The sequence below is a fragment of the Cibotium barometz genome, chromosome 39 (genome assembly GCF_041138505.1).
Source record: "Cibotium barometz isolate CiBa-2024 chromosome 39, ASM4113850v1, whole genome shotgun sequence".
In the NCBI taxonomy this organism is placed as follows: domain Eukaryota; kingdom Viridiplantae; phylum Streptophyta; class Polypodiopsida; order Cyatheales; family Cibotiaceae; genus Cibotium; species Cibotium barometz.
The window spans coordinates 24,413,514-24,432,850 of record NC_141084.1 but is presented as its reverse complement, the minus strand read 5'-3'; the positions used below and the strand labels follow the sequence as shown (position 1 = coordinate 24,432,850).

Sequence of the window (19,337 nt, the reverse complement as noted above, 5' to 3'; positions counted from 1 at the left end):
TTTAATAATTAATATAAGTTTTATTTTTAGAGGGGGAGAATGCATGGCATCCTAGCCATTGGGAACCACTGCAATGTGTGGTTCATTATCAGCTGTTAAAACGGTTTTTGTGCATAATTGCATTGTGAAGTATCCGCTTCCAACAGACTCTTTGACATTGGTATTAGAAAAAACATTAAGTAGCAGAAGAGACATCTAAACAGACATGGTGCACCAACAAGCTGGAGCTCCCCTAGCACCACGCAGCATAAGCCCAACATCCCCCCCCTCCCTCCCCCGCCGGGCAGCCCACCGCACATTCTATCTTCTCTGTATGATTCTCCTCCCCGCTTTACCTTCTGTACGTGCACCCTTCCCCACCCCCATTTTCCGCTTTTTGGTTCATTTTTCCTACTCTGGAGTCTGACCACCCCAATGGTTCTTACCTCCATCACAGGCTCCACCCTGCCTGCTATCTCCTCCATAGCCCTCTATACGCTTTTGTGCTAAATAGCAGTAGAGATGCCTACCAGACATTTGGTGTGCTGACAAGCTGAAGCTCCCCTAGCATCATACAGCCGCAGCAATCTGTACGTTTTTGTGCTAAATAGCAGTAGAGACATCTACCAGACATGTGGTGTGCTGACAAGCTGAAGCTCCCCTAGCATCATGCAGCAGCAGCCGCAATGTCCCCCACCGGACGTTCTATCTTCTCTGTGTGCTTCTGCTCCCCGCCCCGTCTTCTGTACATGCACCTTTCCCCACCCCCATTTTCTTTTTTTTTTTGTTCATTTTCCCTGCTCCGTCCGCCCTGATGGTTCTCCACCATCTCCGTTGCAGGCTCCGCCCTGCCTGCTATCTCCTCATAGCCCTCTGTATGTTTTTGTGCTATTCTCCCTACATTTCTTTCCTGTTTCGCCTCCTCTCCTTTCTTGCTGCTCCTTGGTTAGCTTGTTCTTTCAGGCAATCGGCTTGCACTCTTTGGCTTTCCCCTTTGGGAGCCCCCCCTTCCATTTACCCCATCCAAGGCTGCCATCAACTTGTTCTTTCAGGAAATTGGCTTGCACTCTTTGGCTTTCCCCTTTGGGAGTCCCCCCTTCATTTACCCCATCCAAGGCTGCCATCAACTGTCAACTTTCCAACGCAGACCTCCAGCTCCTGGCCTCTTCAGTGGCTTTTCTTGAAGCCACAACCCTGGTGTGCAAGTTTGTCAGCCTAGGGACAGATATGAGACCTCCTGCAGGCCACCCTAGTAGGCAAGCAAAGGCATCTCAAAAATGTTCCATTTCTTGGCAATGGCTATACCCAGATTGAGTTTCACTCAACCAGCCTAGCACAGCGAAGACCTTGCCAGTGAGACCATTTGCAGTACGAGGCCCCTAGGTATGCTTCACCAAGTGGAAGCATGAGTTCTCTCTAGATGGGGACCTGTTGGCACGAGCTATAGGTTTCCAGTCTGGGTTTGCTTCCCAGCCTCCAAAGGAGTATCATGCTCCTCTCCCAATGATTGGGTCTTTGGGCCAGGTTCTTGAGTCCCCTCCCAAGGCAACAATTTCCCTCGTGAGGACAGCTCAGCTCTCCATCAGGCCAGCCAAAGCGACTTGCAAGAGCCGCGACATTCATCTGTGAGCTGCACAAGAGCAACAACAGCAGCCACATGGTTGGTGTGGTGTGGCTCTCATCCTGAGAGATGATGATGATTGTATTGACGTCCATAAAGGCCAGATATGGCCCATGGGACCAAAAAGCAATTCATCTCACAATAATGAATGAAATATAAAAGTAATGTGCGGCCTAGAGGCCAATATGTCTGGTAGGGGAGCAAATGTCATGCATCCAAGAGTCCAAAAGGTGGTGCCGAGTCTCCATGATCTGGACTATGTACGCCGCCGCCACTACCATGTGATTGCGCTGAGCCAAGAACCTGACAATGTCCGAGTATCCAAAATCCAGCTATGATTGAGGCAAAGCGCTCTCTAATGTCGAAGTAGGTGTCACACTCTGGCAGGGCATGTTGTTCTGACTCCACCTTGCCCTCATAGCACAATAAGAGAAAGAAAGAAAGAAAGTTATACAAAACGTCTACAGAAGGCCCAAAGGGTCTATGAGACCAAAAAGTGTACAATGATGTCAATGGAATCTCATCATCATGGAAAAAAAGAAAAACACAACAACAAAAAAATGTATACAATGATGTCTGGAGACAAAGTGATGTATATCCAATCCTGACCTAAAGCGTCAATCTATCAATCTCCATGAGCCTCTCTCAACATCAGCTGAATAAGTCACTCCTATGGTACCATGAGCAGCCCGCCAAGATATCCAGCATGGGAGAGATAAGTAGAGTCAACACGCTCGCTAGATTTACTAGGTGTGGGAAAGTGACCTTATGTTGCTCAAAAGTCTCCTGAATCTAGAGCTGGTCGGTGAGAGAGATAAAGAAAGACAGCAAGATATATTAACATCTTTAAATGACCCAAAGGATCTATGAGACGAAAAAGATAGTACAATGTATCCATGATGACTATCAAAATTGACCATTGTATGGCCAATCTTGATAGTCTTGTAATTATTCGGATCTATGGAGTCTCTTACTTTATGGATGGGAACAACAGTGTTTGTGGTCCATGCAGGGAGCAAGCCTTCACAAAGGGCTCTATAAAGAGTTATGCAAGAATGGGAGCTAATATATGATGTCCATGTTCGAAATGCTCTGCACATAAATCTTCATGATCTTTCGCTTGCCATTCTGCAACTTTAATAGAGCCCTGACATTGACAGTGCTGAAGATGATATGTGATGTGGGGCGTGGGATGTGGGATGTGGGACATGCGAGTGTGGGCTGATTTGGGACATCATAAATTTTTTGTGCATAGGCTTCCCAAAGGATAGGATCGGTGATGGTGTTGGGTTTTCTTTTCCCTCCAGAATTCTCCATTTATCCTCGCTCAAAAAGAGCTGGTATAACTCCTGTTCGTGTTTGGCTAGGAATGCATGCTTCTTCCTGCGACCAAAGCACACTATAAAACCAGCAGCTTCTAAAGAAAAAAGAAAAGTGCAAGATTTATGGTAGCAATAAATATCGAGAAAATATTTTATAGATTATTATTTACAGTTACACAAACATGCAATTCATGTTCCTCTATCAATAGGTTACTCAAGCAAGCGTGCAAGCATGTTTGCATGTTTACTTTGGATGAGAGAAGGCGGCATGTATGTTCCCGCAAACTTGAGAGCTCTCCCATTTGTTGATGGCCTGCATATTCAACTTCAATTGCCCCTAAAACCTCTCTTTCAAGCCTTTCTACCTTGAAATTCCACACAAACAAAATGTTAATCAAATCCAGTAAACATGAATGAATATGCTGTCTCTTTGCTATAATGCTACTATTTTATATACTTTATATCTAAAGCTCCAGAACATTACATCTAAATTCTTACCTCCTTGTACCCATTCCGTAGCTTCACCAAAACTTCTTTGCTAACAGCTTCTATTCCAAGATAATTTCGCATTTGCAGATCAAACTCCTTCTTCAATTCTTCTACACAAGCATTCACTTTCTTTTTCTCGTTTTCAGAAAGGACCACCTATTCAGTAGTGACTAACTGTCATTTAAAAAACATTGACAAGAAATTAATTGGTTCAAAGAATTCGCAAAATATTTCTATGACTGCATAAGGTATGAAATGTTTGTTGACTATCTTGTCTCCAACTAGTAGGCTACAAGGGCAGCACAAGCTTTAAGTCAAGGTCTGATTGTTTTTTGAGATTTTGAGTGACTTTTACCAAAGGCACGATAGTGCAGATGGGCTTCTCAGAATTCTACATTTACAGAGTCTCCAACCCTTATTCAGCAAAACACAACATGGTGCTTATAGAGAGAGTGAGGGAGAAAAGTGTTTCTATCCCCCACTCCGTCCGGCAGGGCTACTTGTTTGGCTCGTCCTCTTCCTGCTTGTGGCAGAGGCCATAGGTGGCACATGACATTGGACTTAAAGTATAGTGGCTTCCCATCAAAGGCATTCAGAAACTGCATGTATAAGAGTTTGCTGATAAGGAAAACTTGCAGCAGGCCTTAAAAAAACTGCATGTCTAGGAGTTTGCTGAGAAGGAAAACTTGTAGCAGTCTGCAGATACAGTCAACTATATGTGCTCACGACCCAGGATAAACTAAGGAAAATAATGTGGATTTCGACTGAGCCAATTAATTACTCCAACACAGCCCTGTTTTAAGGGCCTGCTTCTACAAGACCACAGAGAGACTCCCACCCCTCCAACCAACTGGCCGTGGAGGACACCTTCAGGGCTTTGCCGGGGCTATGCAGGATTTGAGAACTGCTTTTTTCAGCATGAAAGAATAAATGCGGATCACATAGGCTTTTGGCCCCCCCACCCCCTTCCGCTACAAAATGAGCGATTATTAGCAAACACTTCATAGTCGTGATAGATACTGTATAGTCATTTGGTAAGAAGCAATTTGTCATCACATAGCTTTACAGTAATGTGCTTACTTGATGATGAACTTTATCTTTCTCTACCATAACCAAAGGTATTGTCTCTTGAATTGTCTTCAATTGATTGTCAATGTGCTTCAGCTTACGGAGGACTCGGTCTTTCTCTTTCATATGCTGGGCTAAAATTTCTTGCTCATGCTTGTGGTCGATTTGCGCTGATTTCAGCTGCATATCATAGTTAACCTGTAGCAACACCAAGAAAATAATTTCCAAGGATAATGTAAATTTTATTTCTTTTAAATGAAGATTCAAAATGTTTCTTGTCAAGTTCATGGTTTCTTATGAAGGTCCAAAATAAACCCGGTCTGCAAGGTATTGGTCAGCTTCAAGTGTAGCCATCTCCAATTCCTTCTTCAACTCCCTCACCGATACTTCCTGTGAAGTCAATTCATGTCAAAAGACTTCATGTTTTTGTTGTCATGTTTCCCCCCTAATATAGGTGCCAGGGTTTGGACCTGGTAATTTCATCTCTGATACTAAATTACATCAGCGAAAGTTTTTTTTATCAACAAAGACCTTGTTACAATTGTGTTGAATACAGTTACTTTCCCCTGACAAGAAAGCAGGCAGGTGGCATAATCATATAAAATCTCAGTTTTGAAAACCCCAGAGTGTTGCTTTATAAAAATGAAAATAAGCATTTCTTATGCCCTGTGAAATGGTCGATTTCCTGCTCCTCTACACAGCTTCTTGCCGGGTGCTAGGGTTTGGGCTGCCTGCCTTGTGCTCCCTGGCTGCTAGCGTTAGGGCTGCCCACCTGGTTGGCTGCTACTAGGGCTCTGTGCATGTGTTGTTCTCAGTGTATGAAGAGAGACAACTGCTGCTGCCCTGATTGCTTTAGGTCACTGCCCAATTTGCGCAATTTATATGAAGCCACTTTGAGTATGATAGCCTCATGAGTCATTATTGCTTTGAGGATTGAATTATGACACTTGTAATACAAATCTTCTGGTATGTAGTACACGCTCCCCCTCCCCGCCTACGCGCGCCTACACGCCCAGAAGAACAAAGAAAGAACCTCCCAAGCAAAGTCTAGAATCTGAGTGATGTACTCTAGAGGAAGAATTGGAAATCTATAACAAGGTCACTATTCAGTGCATCTTGTCCAATTGGGATTCCAGTCGTGACTGATTGCGATTGGTTGACAAGCTGTACCACCATGGCCACAGCTAGAAGAAGAGCGTAACCTTCCAACATTTCCTAGAACTCTGGAGCCTCCCCTAAAAGAAATTCTTTCAGGCTCTAAACAGTTAGTGATCTTCTATGCATATCCTAGTGGGGAAGCACTGCACTGTCTAGAAGGGCTTCTCAAATTCAAACAATATCCACCCATTTGGATTTCAGTACAAATCTATGAAAGCACATCCACCTAGCATCCAGAGTCTCTAAAATAGACTGCATATACTGCCATACATGTGTGTGTGTGTGTGTGTGTGTGTGTTCAAACACACACGCATACAATGGAATGAGGATGGTGATACTCCATAGAGGGAAGAGCAGAGCTTTTTCTCATCACAGTTGTAGGACAAACATCTGCAGGCGCGACAAACATCTGCGCACGCACGCAAATGTTTGTCCTACAACTGTGATGAGAAAAAGCTCTGCTCTTCCCTTTATGGAGTATCACCATCCTCATTCCATTGTAATCTAATGGCCTGCAAAGGTATCCTGATGCCTGAAAATACCATCAGCCAAGAGACAGGTGTCTGCTCTAGCTCCTCTCAAGGTCAAGAGGATGGCAGAATCCAGTTGAGTGATTCACCTCTTGACAACACACAGTTGTGCAAAGTATTCCTATCTATTCCTAGGAGGTCTCTAAAGGTCTTTCATAGAGGTTAGGCCTCTATCCCATCTGGAACATGGCATAACTACAATCCCCAACACGCAGTTTTGCAGCTAGGAGGCCTCTAAAGGTCTTCCATGCACCAATAGAAGAGGTTGGGCCTCTATCCCATCTGGAACACGGCATAACTGCAATCCCAAATTACCTCCCGGTCCGCGCGGACGCAGATGTTTGTCCTACAACTGTGATGAGAAAAAGCTCTACTCTTCCCTCTATGGAGTATCACCGTCCTCATTCCATTGTAATCTAATGGCCTGCAAAGGTATGCTAATGCCTGAAAATACCATCAGCCAAGAGACAGGTGTCTGCTCTAGCTCCTCTCAAGGTCAAGAGGATGGCAGAATCCAGTTGAGTGATTCACCTCTTGACAACACACAGTTGTGCAAAGAATTCCTATCTATTCCTAGGAGGTCTCTAAAGGTCTTTCACAAAGGTTAGGCCTCTATCCCATCTGGAACATGGCATAACTACAATCCCCAACACGAAGTTTTGCAGCTAGGAGGCCTCTAAAGGTCTTCCATGCACCAATAGAAGAGGTCCCATCTGGAACACGGCATAACTGCAATCCCTAATTACCCCCCGGTCTCATCATATATGATTCATTCCACACAATGTGTTGCCTGTCTATCCCATTCTAAGTGCATGGGAGAGATTGACACAAACCAGATCTAAGACTGCTTTTACTGAACATTTCCCGAGCATAGGACAGGCCAGAAGTCAAGCAGACAAGATTACCCATCCATCCCTGGCAGGCGTTATAGATTGCTCCCCCATCTGACCACCAGCACACAACCTTCTACAACCAGCCTAAGCCTGCACCATGATCTGATATAGAAGCCAGGCAAGCTGAGGACGATAACGTGATATCTGACTCAGAGAATATCCATCTCAAGTAGGATTCTCATTCTCCACACTTGCCATGCGGCATGGCATAAGCTGATCAGACAAAAATTTTACCTGCTCAACATATAGAAAAACTCCTTTGATTCACCCCTAAGAATGCAAAATCCAAGAAATACCAACCTACCCCGCCCTTGCCTTCTCAAAATCAAGCGGTAGAACATCCAAGGGTCTGATTGCACTGTTCAACTCATTCCCAAAGGCCACAGTACAGAATAACCATGTTTCATCAAATGTGTAAGTTTAAAGCTTTAGGGTGTTTTTGTCTAGTTGTTGTACTTGTGTCTTTCGTTTCAACAGAAACTTTACTTCAAACCCTTTCAAAATATTTGGGGAACAAAATAAACTTAAAATGGAAAGTTCAGTAGTGCAAGAGAGATGTATTCAAAGGCACCCATGAACCAGCAGAGAACTAATAGTTTAATATTATAGGAACTATTCACCTTTTGCTCAATAAGATGTCGAACTTTTTCAAGCTCTAAGCATGATCGAGCATGATTTTCTTCTAGATCTCTTTTGGCAATTTGAAGATTGAGCAATTCATTTTCCATCTCTTTGATCTTTCATTTCACATCAAGAATTCTATGTCAAATATAAGCTTGTCAGTAGAAGACTCTCTTTACACAACCAACTAGTGAAATTCAACAAGTATAGGAAACAAAATGGGCCCCTTTGCCTGTTAGTTTATTGTAAAACGAGAACATGATCCACAAACATTGCAACTATGACCTTGTCATGTTGGCGTTGCTCTTGCACACGAAGGCCCTTGACTGCGCTAAGAAGGGCGTCTCCCTGCAACATATATTCATGACACAATAGTGAGTTGGTATGTTACGTAGATGATTGCATCAAGATTGATCCAATTCATGAATCTCAATCACTTCTCTCTCTATGTCCCTCCTTCCTTGTCTCCCTCACATGCTACCACTCTAGGTCTCACAAGTGGCCATTTGTGTGCCTGTCATGATCATTTCAACCCCATACCTTCTCAGCTTTCTATGCTTAGAGTGGGTCTGATACCAACTGTAAAGTCCTTCTCTGAATCTCTCTAAACACAGCTGGAAACCAAGGTTAGTCCTTAACCAATCATTAAGTAATAGGCTAGCTCACCTCCTAACCATAGGGTCAATAGATGGACATGGCAGATCGTGGTACTCTCAAGTGCTTGATTGGTTTGATGGACATGGCCTCCAAATGGACCACCTTCCTCCCTTCCACTACAGCTCGGACTAAGACATTGATAAGTCTACGAATTTAGGGGGATCCAAGATTGGAGTTGAGCCATGGCCAAGCATGTCTAGACTAGTCTCCATTTTTAGATCTCTCACGGCAAGAGATCAACCGCTCATTTGTTTGGACTTGCTAGGGCTCCACACGAGACGGACATGGGTGTCCCCACCACCCCTCACCACGAAACTTCGGTTTTCCAAAGAGCACTATTTTAGAGACTTTCAAAGGATGGGTTAAATGAGGGCCCAGGGTACTTATAGATGCACATGTCACATGCCCTGCAGATAGTAATTGGCCAGCTGATGGTATCTTCTCATCGTCTTAGTGTTGAGTTTGGCAGAGCCAAGGGCATCCCACGAGATGCGTGTGCATGCACATGCAGAGTATGCACCATTGGTGGAGTGGAGGACGAGGAGCACTATTTGTTCAAATGCCCACCCTACTACAAGATCCAAGGGAGATTTCATTCTCTCTTCCAGGATGGATTTTGCCCCCTCTCATGGGTCCTGCAATATAAGGACCATAGATGTTTAGGCATTAGAGCTTTTCTATCACAAAGAGATCTTGTTGAGGCAGCACTCCGAGAGCCAGAACCAGCAAAGTGCCTCCCAAACTTCCATTACAGGTTTCCGAAGGCCTTGAGTGGTCTTCAGCAAGTTTCCAGGACTTGGCATCCCACCGTAACAGCTGTTGATTCTTGTGAGCAGTATGGTGCCTCTCTGACTTGGAAGCAGAATGGTTCATTGATTTGGTTGATGTATACCAGATTGGACGGGAGCTTCCTCATGAGGCTGTTGAGCTCATGTTTACAGATGACTCTTTGGGAGGCAAGATTGCGTATCTTGTGGTTTCTGCAGCATGCGAAGGATCTTGGACTCCTTTACTCAGGAGGGGGATTGATGGATGGAGTCCGACTGCACGGTTGGAGTGACTCCCATACTTGGATGCCACGTGGACATATCTATACAGTAAGTGCAGTGCAGGACCCGGAGTGGTAACTCGCCCCTTGTGAGCCCTAGTCTGGGATGAGTCAACCAAGGTTCCACTCTAAGCATCTAATGTCAGGTGTACAAGCCCCATGAATATTATCGGTCTTATGGCATGAGAAAAGCATCTTTTCACTAGCCACCTTGACTTGCATTGGTTTACCACATCTATGATCAAGCTCTAGGTTACGCAAGAAGCTAGGTTGTTGAATTTGTAGCAATGTGATGAGGTATGGTGGATCAAATGCAAGAATCAACATGATTAGCAAGTAATTAAAAAGTGATTAAGGTAAGATTAGTGCACAATTAATCTAATAATATAATGTAGGCATGGATACTCAAAAACCAGCAAATTCTCATTAGGTCAATGCCTCAATTTATAGCTTTTACATCCACAAGGTGCCAAGCACCCTCAAGTGTGCATGTCCCGCACATGAAGCAATGCCAATCCGTACTATGAGTCACCCTCTAGAATGATGGCATGGTGTTCCGGCATCGATAGGCTTGGAGCCAGATGCAAGCGCACCTCAGAAAGCATGTAGTGCAGGGGCATGGGTTTACTCATGCACCATAAACCAGTGCAAATCAGCCTCGAACAACCGCCCGGTACGGTGCCAAATCCAGCCCCGTAATCTGTGCCAAAACAGCCCCCATAACAGAGCCTCAAATCTGCCCCAAAGAAGCTCTCAAATCAGTCCCTGATTCCTTCAAAAGAACCCCAGAAAAGCTCTCAAATCACTGACCCAGATTCCTCCAAGACAGCCCTTGAGCCAATGGCCGGGAGGGAGTGGTGAAGAGACAAAAGTAGTTGCCCAGCCCGCTGTCCACCGTACGGCCAGCGCAAGGAAAAGCCGCCCAGCCTGCTGTCCACTGTACAGTCAGCGCAAGGAGAAGAGGAGCTGTCCAGCCCCCCTGTCCACTGTACGGCCAGCGTAAGGGGAAGAGAGAGATACTACACTGCTGCCCACTGTATGGCCAACGCAAAGGGAAGAGAGAAACTTCCCAGCCCGCTGTCCACTGTATGGACAGTGCAAAGGGAAGAGAGAAACTGCACTGTTGCGCCCAGTACGGCCAGTGCAAAGGGAAAGAGAGAAGCTGCCTGCTGTACGGACAGATCAGCGCAGGAGAGAGAAGAAGAGCATAAGCTGCTACCGGCCTACCCAAATCCATACCATCAGTCCTGAAAGTGGATGCGCATGCATATCCTACACGAAGGCCCTTCCCTCCTATTATAAAGTTGACTTGCCCTATTTTTGACGTGCCTTTTCCCTTTTATGGCCAAAAGTAACTGATGTACCAAAAATATCAGTTTTATGCTTTTCCCAAGCTTTTTAGCCAATTTTGCTATAGGTGCCTCCTTATGTCCATATTTACATGCCCAAAATTATAATAAGCCCGGCCACACTTAGATGATGTGTGAACCCGTGACTCATAAATCCTTTACGTCACTTTATAGGATAAAAATCCCATATTGCTCAGGTTTTGTAGCCATCTTTTCAAGCAAAACTTTGCCACTGCATTCTTCTGTGGAAAATCCCTGTTCGCACCTTGGTTCCAGACAGTGTGTGAAACACTGTTCAAGACTGGTGAGAGGACCAAATTGGTGACACCATGGGCCATGGCTTTGGCCCATACAAACCCCTATGCATTATCGGCCAGCCCTTATAGCTTATAGGGCATAGGCCCAATCAGCCAGCCCTTCGAGGGCATGGGCCACAATCAACATGCCTCTAGGAGGCATAGGCCATGGTCGGCCAGCCCTTATGGGCAGAAACGCAATGTGGGCAACAGCCCATGATTCCCACATGTGAAAAGGTGCATCTTCATGATAATTAAAATCAGGTCATGGGACAAACAGAACAGGCCGACAGGTTTTTGTGCAAACCACCCAACCTCTAGAGTGATATATAAGCAAAGGCTTGTCAAGGGCCTAAATCATCTCATTATTCACAAATTGCTAAAGAACTCCAAGGGCCAGGACAGCCAAAGGGAGCCTAAAGCAAAGGTGAACTTGAAGGTCAAGAATTAGGTGAGCTTCAGGCTGCAGATTTACAGCCAAGGAAGATCTACAAGAAAGTCGGTTTTTTCATCATTCAATAAGGCAAATTCACCGGGCCCTTCAGAGGGTATTTGAATTTTGGGACCCAATCAAGTGTACTTGTGTTTGTTCTTCTTCTTCTTCTTCTTCTTCTTCTTCTCTCTCTCTCTCTCTCGACCCCTTCAGCATATAGAGATGCATCTTGCCTTAGCACTCCATCCACATCCCCACCCCCCCTTATATTGTTTGTATATTGGCTCCACCGATCCACAGCCCAGTATAGCAGGCACCCCATGGGACTCTAGTTGAGAGAGCTATCTAGTTGGGCAGATCCAGACACCCGAGGGTTCGCGGATCCTCACAGGAGCGGGGTCTGTGAGACAGAGAGCCTTAGCCCCAGTCTTCGTTGAGCTCTGAATAATAGTGAGGTTATGACAACGATAACCCATGTTTCACTTATACTGGTGTTTAAACTCCACATTTCAGTGTTTAAACTTTAAACTAGAACATGGACTTCCAACAAACACAGCACGGTTCAGTGCCGAGAAGTCTTAGATTGGACTTGTGAAAGGGCAAGCGGAGCGACGCATTCCCTCTGGGGAACATCTGGCTAGCCAATAAATCATTAACATATTTATACCAATCCCAAAGTAGTCAATATTCCCGGTTCATTAAAAGAAGTGACGTTCTTTTTGTATACAAAATTTTCGAGGAATCTACCTAATTGGAAAGCCAGTGCCTTTTCTCGTATCCAATTAGTTAACACAAGAGAGAGTTGTCTAAAAGTCCCATTTGCAAGGGTGGCGCTCTACCAAGTGAGCTATATCCCCTTTATTGGCTCAAAGAAAAGATGCCATCACCCCTTCCAACTCATCAGGCTCATGACCTAAAGACTATAGGTTCAAACCGTTGTATCACACTATGTTACTTTATGAGTATGGAAGAACACCCTCGAGGGAGGGGACCCTCATTAACTTGGCCTGTTGGCACGTGTAATATTTATCAGTTTTGTGTTGTAATGTGCTTACGACCTTTTCTTTTAATCAGCCATGTGATCCCAAAATTCGATATTATTTGGATGACTTCCAAGCTTTAGGGATAATTCCAAAGCTTAACACAATAAAGGTCTCTTTATTGAAGAAACAAGTTGACTAATGCAAAGAAGTCCTATAAACTAGTAGGAGAAATTCGGTGGAGATTCATGTAATTTGTTAAGAGAAAGAACAATGAAATAATAATCCCAACTTGAGATTTGCTTAAAATTCAAATACAAATTTATAAATAAAAAATCAATAGCAATAATAATAACACCGAAAATAAATATCTAGAGCAAGAACTAATGATGAAACTTTAGATTTCTTTAGTACTCAAAACTTAAATAGCATCCAACAAAAACCATACAAGTTTGGCTAGGATGCCTAAGACCACCCAATCCTAAGCAACAAAACAAAATTTTGTTTTTCACGACCAAAAAGAGCTTAAGCATGTTTAACTCAAAGCCTTCACTTGGATTGTGATGAAGAGACCTCACAAGGAGATAGACCACATTAATGAAAGTAAAGGAGTATGCAATTCATAAAGGAGATGGCCCATGACATTTTTTGCGGTTGACTAAATATGGTGCCTTTAAATTCATTAGTGTACTTTTTCCTTGGTCCCCATGTGATGCGCTATTAAAGACTATCTGGTGTGGCATAATGCATTAAAATTGGAGAAATTTGAGTTAGATCAAGCTTTTTCTAAGGTCATTCTTCATTATTGTGAGTTCAACTACATGGCTAACCATTATTATGAGGTTCAATTGCATGGCTCACCAAGTCAAGATCGTTGTTACTTTATGAGGTTCCTACAAAGAGTGCTTGTTTGATGAATACTCACTATTTTTCAGAATAATTCAAAAGATTTGCAGTATATTTACATGCGTAAAACAAGTTTTCTTTTCTAGGACTATGAGCTAGGTTGACACTCTTTATAGTCAAAATGATGCATGGCTCATAGATACGGTTTGTTTAACATTTTGAAATGCCATTACCTGTTTACGAAGTTTTTCTGGTACTCCATCAAAACTTGATAGCATCTCAAAATCCCTTTTCTTTTGAGTTTGCAAGTGGTCCGTATCCATCAGGATTTGTGCAAGCTTTACTTTAGTATCTTCAATCTGTGAAGGTCAATAAAAAGGAAAATGTAACCAAGAGTGATGCAATGACAAACCTTTCGATGTGAAAATATATAAACCATGAATTGTTCCCCAAATATGAGGATTCTAACCCACGTGATTGTGGTTAGTGTATCAAAGGAAAACTACTTAACGATACTTAACACGAAATGTTTGCAACTTTGTGTGGACTTGGCGTGATGGAAGATAGAGCACAAGTAGCTCCACATGCTACCATTCTGCCTCTACAGAAAGGGTTTCAGCCTGATAGACCGTGACAGGCAATGCAAAGAACTTATCAACAAGCTGGCAGAGGTCAATAAGATGCTCCATGACATCCTTGGAAGGAATTTTTGCCAACATAGGATATTTTATGATCATATTGAGAGCCTGGATGAGCATAAGCACCTGCCTTAATACTTATATCCAATTGGCTAATACCTTTGACTCAGAAGGATAAATTCTGACAGCTTGTGTGTCATCATAAGACACGACTTGATCATAGATGATAGTGAGAGACATCTAGATGCAAAAGGTACATGTACTGATTCAGATAAGACAAGCAAAAGGTACATGTATTGGAACCTCGGAAGGCTTATAGGGCACTTCCTGCTCAAGAGCAGCTTCTTCTGACCTCATACTTCCTTCCAATTCCAAAAGTTAATTCTCCCACTAGTGTACTAAACTGATAAATCATGCATGCAAATTTCCAAATCTTCACACCATCAGATAGAGGAAGGTGTGACAAAAACAAAATAGGAGGAGGATGCTGCTCACTCCATGTCTGGCTGCACTTGGAGATACAGAACCTCATTTAAAAGGAAGAAGTGGTGAGGGAAGGATGCCAGAGTGAGGATCAACAACATTGAGGCCCTAAAACGCCAGAGTGAGGATCAACAACATTGAGGCCCTAAAACGCCAACATAGGCCATTGGTGCCTTCCATGAAAAAAGCGTCCTCAGTCCAAATCCATAAAAAGACTTCCTGCATCTTCACAGCAGCCACTAAGTCACCTTAAATGTGCTCCCAACAGCCTTGAACCATGTGAAATAAAAGACTTCGCACCACTTCAGAGCAGCCCCTAGTCACCCTGAATGTGCTCCCAGCAGCCCCGGAGCATTGGCTGTCGCTATGAGATGCCAACACCTTGAACGGGCTCCCCAAATATGCCAAGCTGCCACTCTGCTAATCACCTGTCTTACTAGGAGTCCCTCACACACAAAAGTTCTCGTTGTGCCCTCAGGCCATGGAGAACGCAATATCATGCCTCAGCCATCCTCCTCAAACCACACTGCTGGCTTTGTCTCCATGGCCAATGCACAGTCCCCATTTCATAAAAAAGAATCATTGGTATTAAGCCATCGTCTCCATGTAGCAGTGATTCTAGCAAAAAGATCCAGAGTCAACCTCTGAAAGTTGAAGGAGATGACTTACTAATGGGACCACATTGTCATTGAGCATGAATGTGCAAGCATCAGCATGCATCTCCACCTAGAGAAGAGTAACTATACCACAGAGCCTCATGAGGAAGACTTCGCAAATGTGCTGCTGTGCTCTGTGAGGTCAGAGTTGTCTTCCTGGGAATTGATAGGTAGAATTGCCACTTGGAATATTTAGAAGGCTAAACACCCACCTGTTACAAAAAGATCTAGGTGCATTCCCTCCACACAATCGAATGGATTTGAGAAGGGAGCTATGACCACTTGTTGAGTGCTCACAGCTTGAGCGTTCAATATCATTGCCACTAATTGACATAGAATGGCACATCAGATCCAAGTTGGTTGAGCCACCAAAAAAAGGATATAGCTTCTTTTCCAAAAAGGAGACTTCTATTAAGCATAAGAGAAACAAGTTAACCAAGTTGCTTTTAGAAACAATCCTCTCTACAGAGACTACTAGACAATGCTGACAAAAACAAGAAAAGGTGCTTATTGATAATACCTCTTTATTGCATTGCTCAATCTTGGAGCTACCTTCTTGGATTTGTCTTTTTAAAGCTTCTATGTCCAACTGTAAAATGGAATAGAGCAAAAAAAAACTCGCTTGTGAGATGTATTTGCGAGAAAAGCTATGATCACAATCACAAAAAACCTCAAGAACAAGCCCACAATCCAATCTCTTTTAATATAAGAATCCGAGAGTCAGTCCTTCAAAAAAAAAAAAAAGTGGATCATTCTTCAAAAGGTATGAAGTTCCAACATCAGTCAAGCCATCTATTAGCCTAACCAAGTCAGCCATGTCAGAGTCACATAGCCAATGGCAGTCCTGCTCTGCTATCAATAGTTGGACAGCCTAATTGAGGACCCCTCCCCTATGACATCCCCACTCATGTCATTGGCGCCCACGAGTAAGTGCAGGTTCATGCATAAAGATATGTCATCTTATAAGACAAATCTTCATGGATAAACCATTGAACTAAGTTTCTATCACTTCTCCGGAGATGATTGGCAGACTCAGCCATGATGAAGGAAGAAAACATACACACATGGGGGCAAATTGCACCACTTTGGATAGACCTCCCACGTACTCGAGCTCTCCCATATGGACCACAACATACATCCACTAGCACTATCATCAATCAAGCAAGAACCACATATGATGGGTTGTGTGTTTATCTCCTCTATTCGTTTTTTAACACTTGGAAATCACATGAGGCAACTTGCAAAATCCACTTAAAAAATGAAATTGCCACACAAGCAGTTAAAAGCCTCGAGATGTCAAAGTGCATGCATTTTCCAACCTTCATCTGGAGCATCTGAGGAGCAAGAGCAGCAGCATGCTCTTCCTCTATCTCTTTGATCTTCTTCTGAAAATCTTCTTGTGCTCTTCGTAAATCAGCTTCCTCCAATATTAAAGCTTGCTCCCTCTCCCTTTAAGAAGGGAGCAAGTTGTTAGGTGCTAGTAGCAATGTTACTATGACTGTTGGCACTTGACTTCCTTGTAATATGTAGCGCATGGAGGCAGAAACAAGTTAAAACAAGGCACTCGAACAGATCTCCAAAACTATCAGATACAGTCCCCTTGTGTATGTTATATGGAGGGCTACCTGCACAGAAGGGATTCATTATCTGCTGTCTCAACATCCTCCGTGAGGAGGTCGAGGGTTGTTTCATCTTCTGCTTGCAGCTGCATCTCTTTTTTGAAGGATTCAATTTCTGCCTGAAGTTCAAAGAAGTTCAAAGTTAGCTTTTAAATTAGGACATCTCATTTTTCCAAACCATTCTCTTTTATAATGCAATCATGTTTATGGCATGCATGCCAGGAACATTTACGTAATAAAATTGTTTACCTGTAAGCGCAAGGATAGATCAAGACTGTCATTGGTAAGCTTTCTTCTTACTGCCTTACTTTTACTGATGGCAGTATGCAAGTCCTCTACCCTGCAGGTGTAATTGTGACATCGATTAATGAGACTGTTGGTACGACATAGCAATCGAACTTAGCTGTAATTCGCTTGTTTGTATATACATGATGTCATGCTAAAAGGAGCCCCGGGGTAAAACGTTAATGCATACCTTAAGCTATCCATGCTTCGCATAAGGTATACATGCACAAAGTACATACATACACATACAGGAATACGTACGTACGTACGTACACACAGAGGCACGCGTAGATACACTAGATGGAGAAAGAACATATTGAAGTCCTTTACACAAACCTGCAATTTAAGTATACATACTTTGCATTACAAACAAGGGTGTGCAGCCATGCACGTACACACGCAGACATACACATTAAGACATACATAGGGAGAGAGAGAATACACTATAGATGGAGAGATACATACCATACATCCATGCAAACATATTGGGGAAGGGATAATCCATACATACATACACGTATACATATACAGAGAATGCATGAGATAGACACATGTCAGAGAGCGACACACACACACACACACACACACAGAGAAAGGGGGGGTGATTCTACGTACTTCTGGCGGGCGAAGAATGCTCGTTCACGAGAAAGATCCCCCTGCCGAACCATCTCTTCGAGGCTGCCCACCAGCTTGGACAAGTCGGGGAGTTCAACTTCCTCGTCCGCCTCCTGCAGGTCCTCCTCTGCCATTCTGCAGATCAACCCTTGGCGCGCGCGTGCAGAATGTCCACCCCAACACCCCCTTTGGCACGTGTGGACTTTGGAATGCCAATGGACAGCGATCGGCTGAAGCAGGCGACGGGCTTGTCACGCGGCCATGATTTTTTACCAACTGTTTAATAAATGATTTAAATACCAGCTATTTAATAAACGATCTCATTCCCCTTTTTTCCTTTTTTTTGGATTGGACTTGAAATGAGAGGAAAAATTGGGTATTCACACACACACACACCACCACCGGGCTCAAGGGTCAAGGGGTACACATCCACCTGCAGCTACTAGTAGCAAGGCTCAAACCCAGTACCTCTTGGATATCACTCGGCCTCTTTAACCACCAGACTACAACCATGGGTGCAATGATCTCATTCCATTAAATGATACAAATCACATAAACACCTGATTTGCTAATAAAAATACTAATTATGTAGCCCAAAAACACCCACGATTGTTACCACTTGCATGCACTCAACACTAGAGGCTCCTGATTATGTTTTGAGAGATGTCAACATGAACATCAAGCAAAGGAATCTCATTAACACCAGATTTGCTAAGACTTAATCAATATATTAATTGCTATTAAGGAGACTTAACAATAGCACAAACAAGACCTAATTACCATTAAGGAGACTCAATAATAGCACAAACAGGACTCAAATTCATTGCTTAATTCACTCAAAATGAGCTTGGGTTTACATAATTTTTATAGTTCACCAATGAGCATCTAGATCCACAATCATCTCCATGCATATCTCTGTTAAACTTCACAATCGCTCCATCTATACATGAATCTCTCAATCAGTCCATGTGGCTAGGTGTCTACCCATTTTGCCTTTCATAGTGTCACCAACAAAATTCAACATTTGGACAATCAACCTTTGATATCCACCATACACATAACCTTTTTCCAAGGCCCTTTAAACATTTACACATGTGCACACACATAAGGCTCATGCACTCCTCCAAACATGCATACTCCCCATCTCACTATAACTTTCAACACTCTCCCTTAGTGACAGATTTCCTTGGCACTTGTGTGTGCTCACCCCTAAACCAGAGCAATCTAGGTGAGTTGTCTACAGTGTCGACCCTTTCCCAAAACCTTGACCACTCTCACAATAACGAGAAAATACTACACTTTCGATGCAAACATGACAGACATATGAGGTAGAAACCATGCTCTTACAACTTACTTTTACTGACTTGCTCTCTTGTGGAGAGTCTCCAAACTTTTAATATGAAGGTTTATGGACATAAACCATAAATCAACAAGCTAAATCATATAAGCGCACCACAAGAGAGGAGTTAGTCTAGATCTGTATTATGGAACTTGTGCATTATTTTGAGAAGTTGAGTCTAATCCTTGAGAACCAATAAGAAATCATCATCAAGGTGAAGGAGGATGTAAAGGAAGACTTGCAAGAGACAACCAAACAATGTTAATGAACAAAATCAAGAAAACCAAATGAAGGGAGGTTATTGCAAGAGACAACCAAGCAATGGTCACATGACCAAAATCAAGGAAACCAAATGAAGGGAGGCTATTGCCCTCAAAATTTGAGCTAGCGGGCATGATCTCTGGGAGGGATT

General features: G+C 43.3%; 1 protein-coding gene across 7 annotated transcripts in view; it reads right to left on the bottom strand.

The window, feature by feature from the left end:
* Positions 1-17,881, bottom strand: part of LOC147615905 (uncharacterized) — a 42,782-nt gene extending 24,901 nt beyond the window's left edge. For 2 of the 7 annotated variants that reach the window (XM_086778540.1, XM_086778541.1), the window contains exons 1-12: positions 17,587-17,881; positions 16,936-17,026; positions 16,693-16,805; positions 16,387-16,516; positions 15,588-15,656; positions 13,524-13,649; positions 7,967-8,029; positions 7,681-7,797; positions 4,795-4,869; positions 4,492-4,677; positions 3,421-3,567; positions 3,171-3,287 (exon numbers count right to left, since the gene is read on the bottom strand). In XM_086778540.1, coding sequence (XP_086634666.1) covers positions 3,171-3,287; positions 3,421-3,567; positions 4,492-4,677; positions 4,795-4,869; positions 7,681-7,797; positions 7,967-8,029; positions 13,524-13,649; positions 15,588-15,656; positions 16,387-16,516; positions 16,693-16,805; positions 16,936-17,026; positions 17,587-17,720 — 1,368 coding nt within the window. In that variant the 5' untranslated portion in view covers positions 17,721-17,881. Of the gene's footprint in view, positions 1-3,170; positions 3,288-3,420; positions 3,568-4,491; positions 4,678-4,794; positions 4,870-7,680; positions 7,798-7,966; positions 8,030-13,523; positions 13,650-15,587; positions 15,657-16,386; positions 16,517-16,692; positions 16,806-16,935; positions 17,027-17,586 lie in introns of those variants that run through there. The other 5 variants (XM_086778538.1, XM_086778536.1, XM_086778537.1 and 2 more) reach the window with 4 other exon arrangements.
* Positions 17,882-19,337: the final 1,456 nt, after the last annotated feature.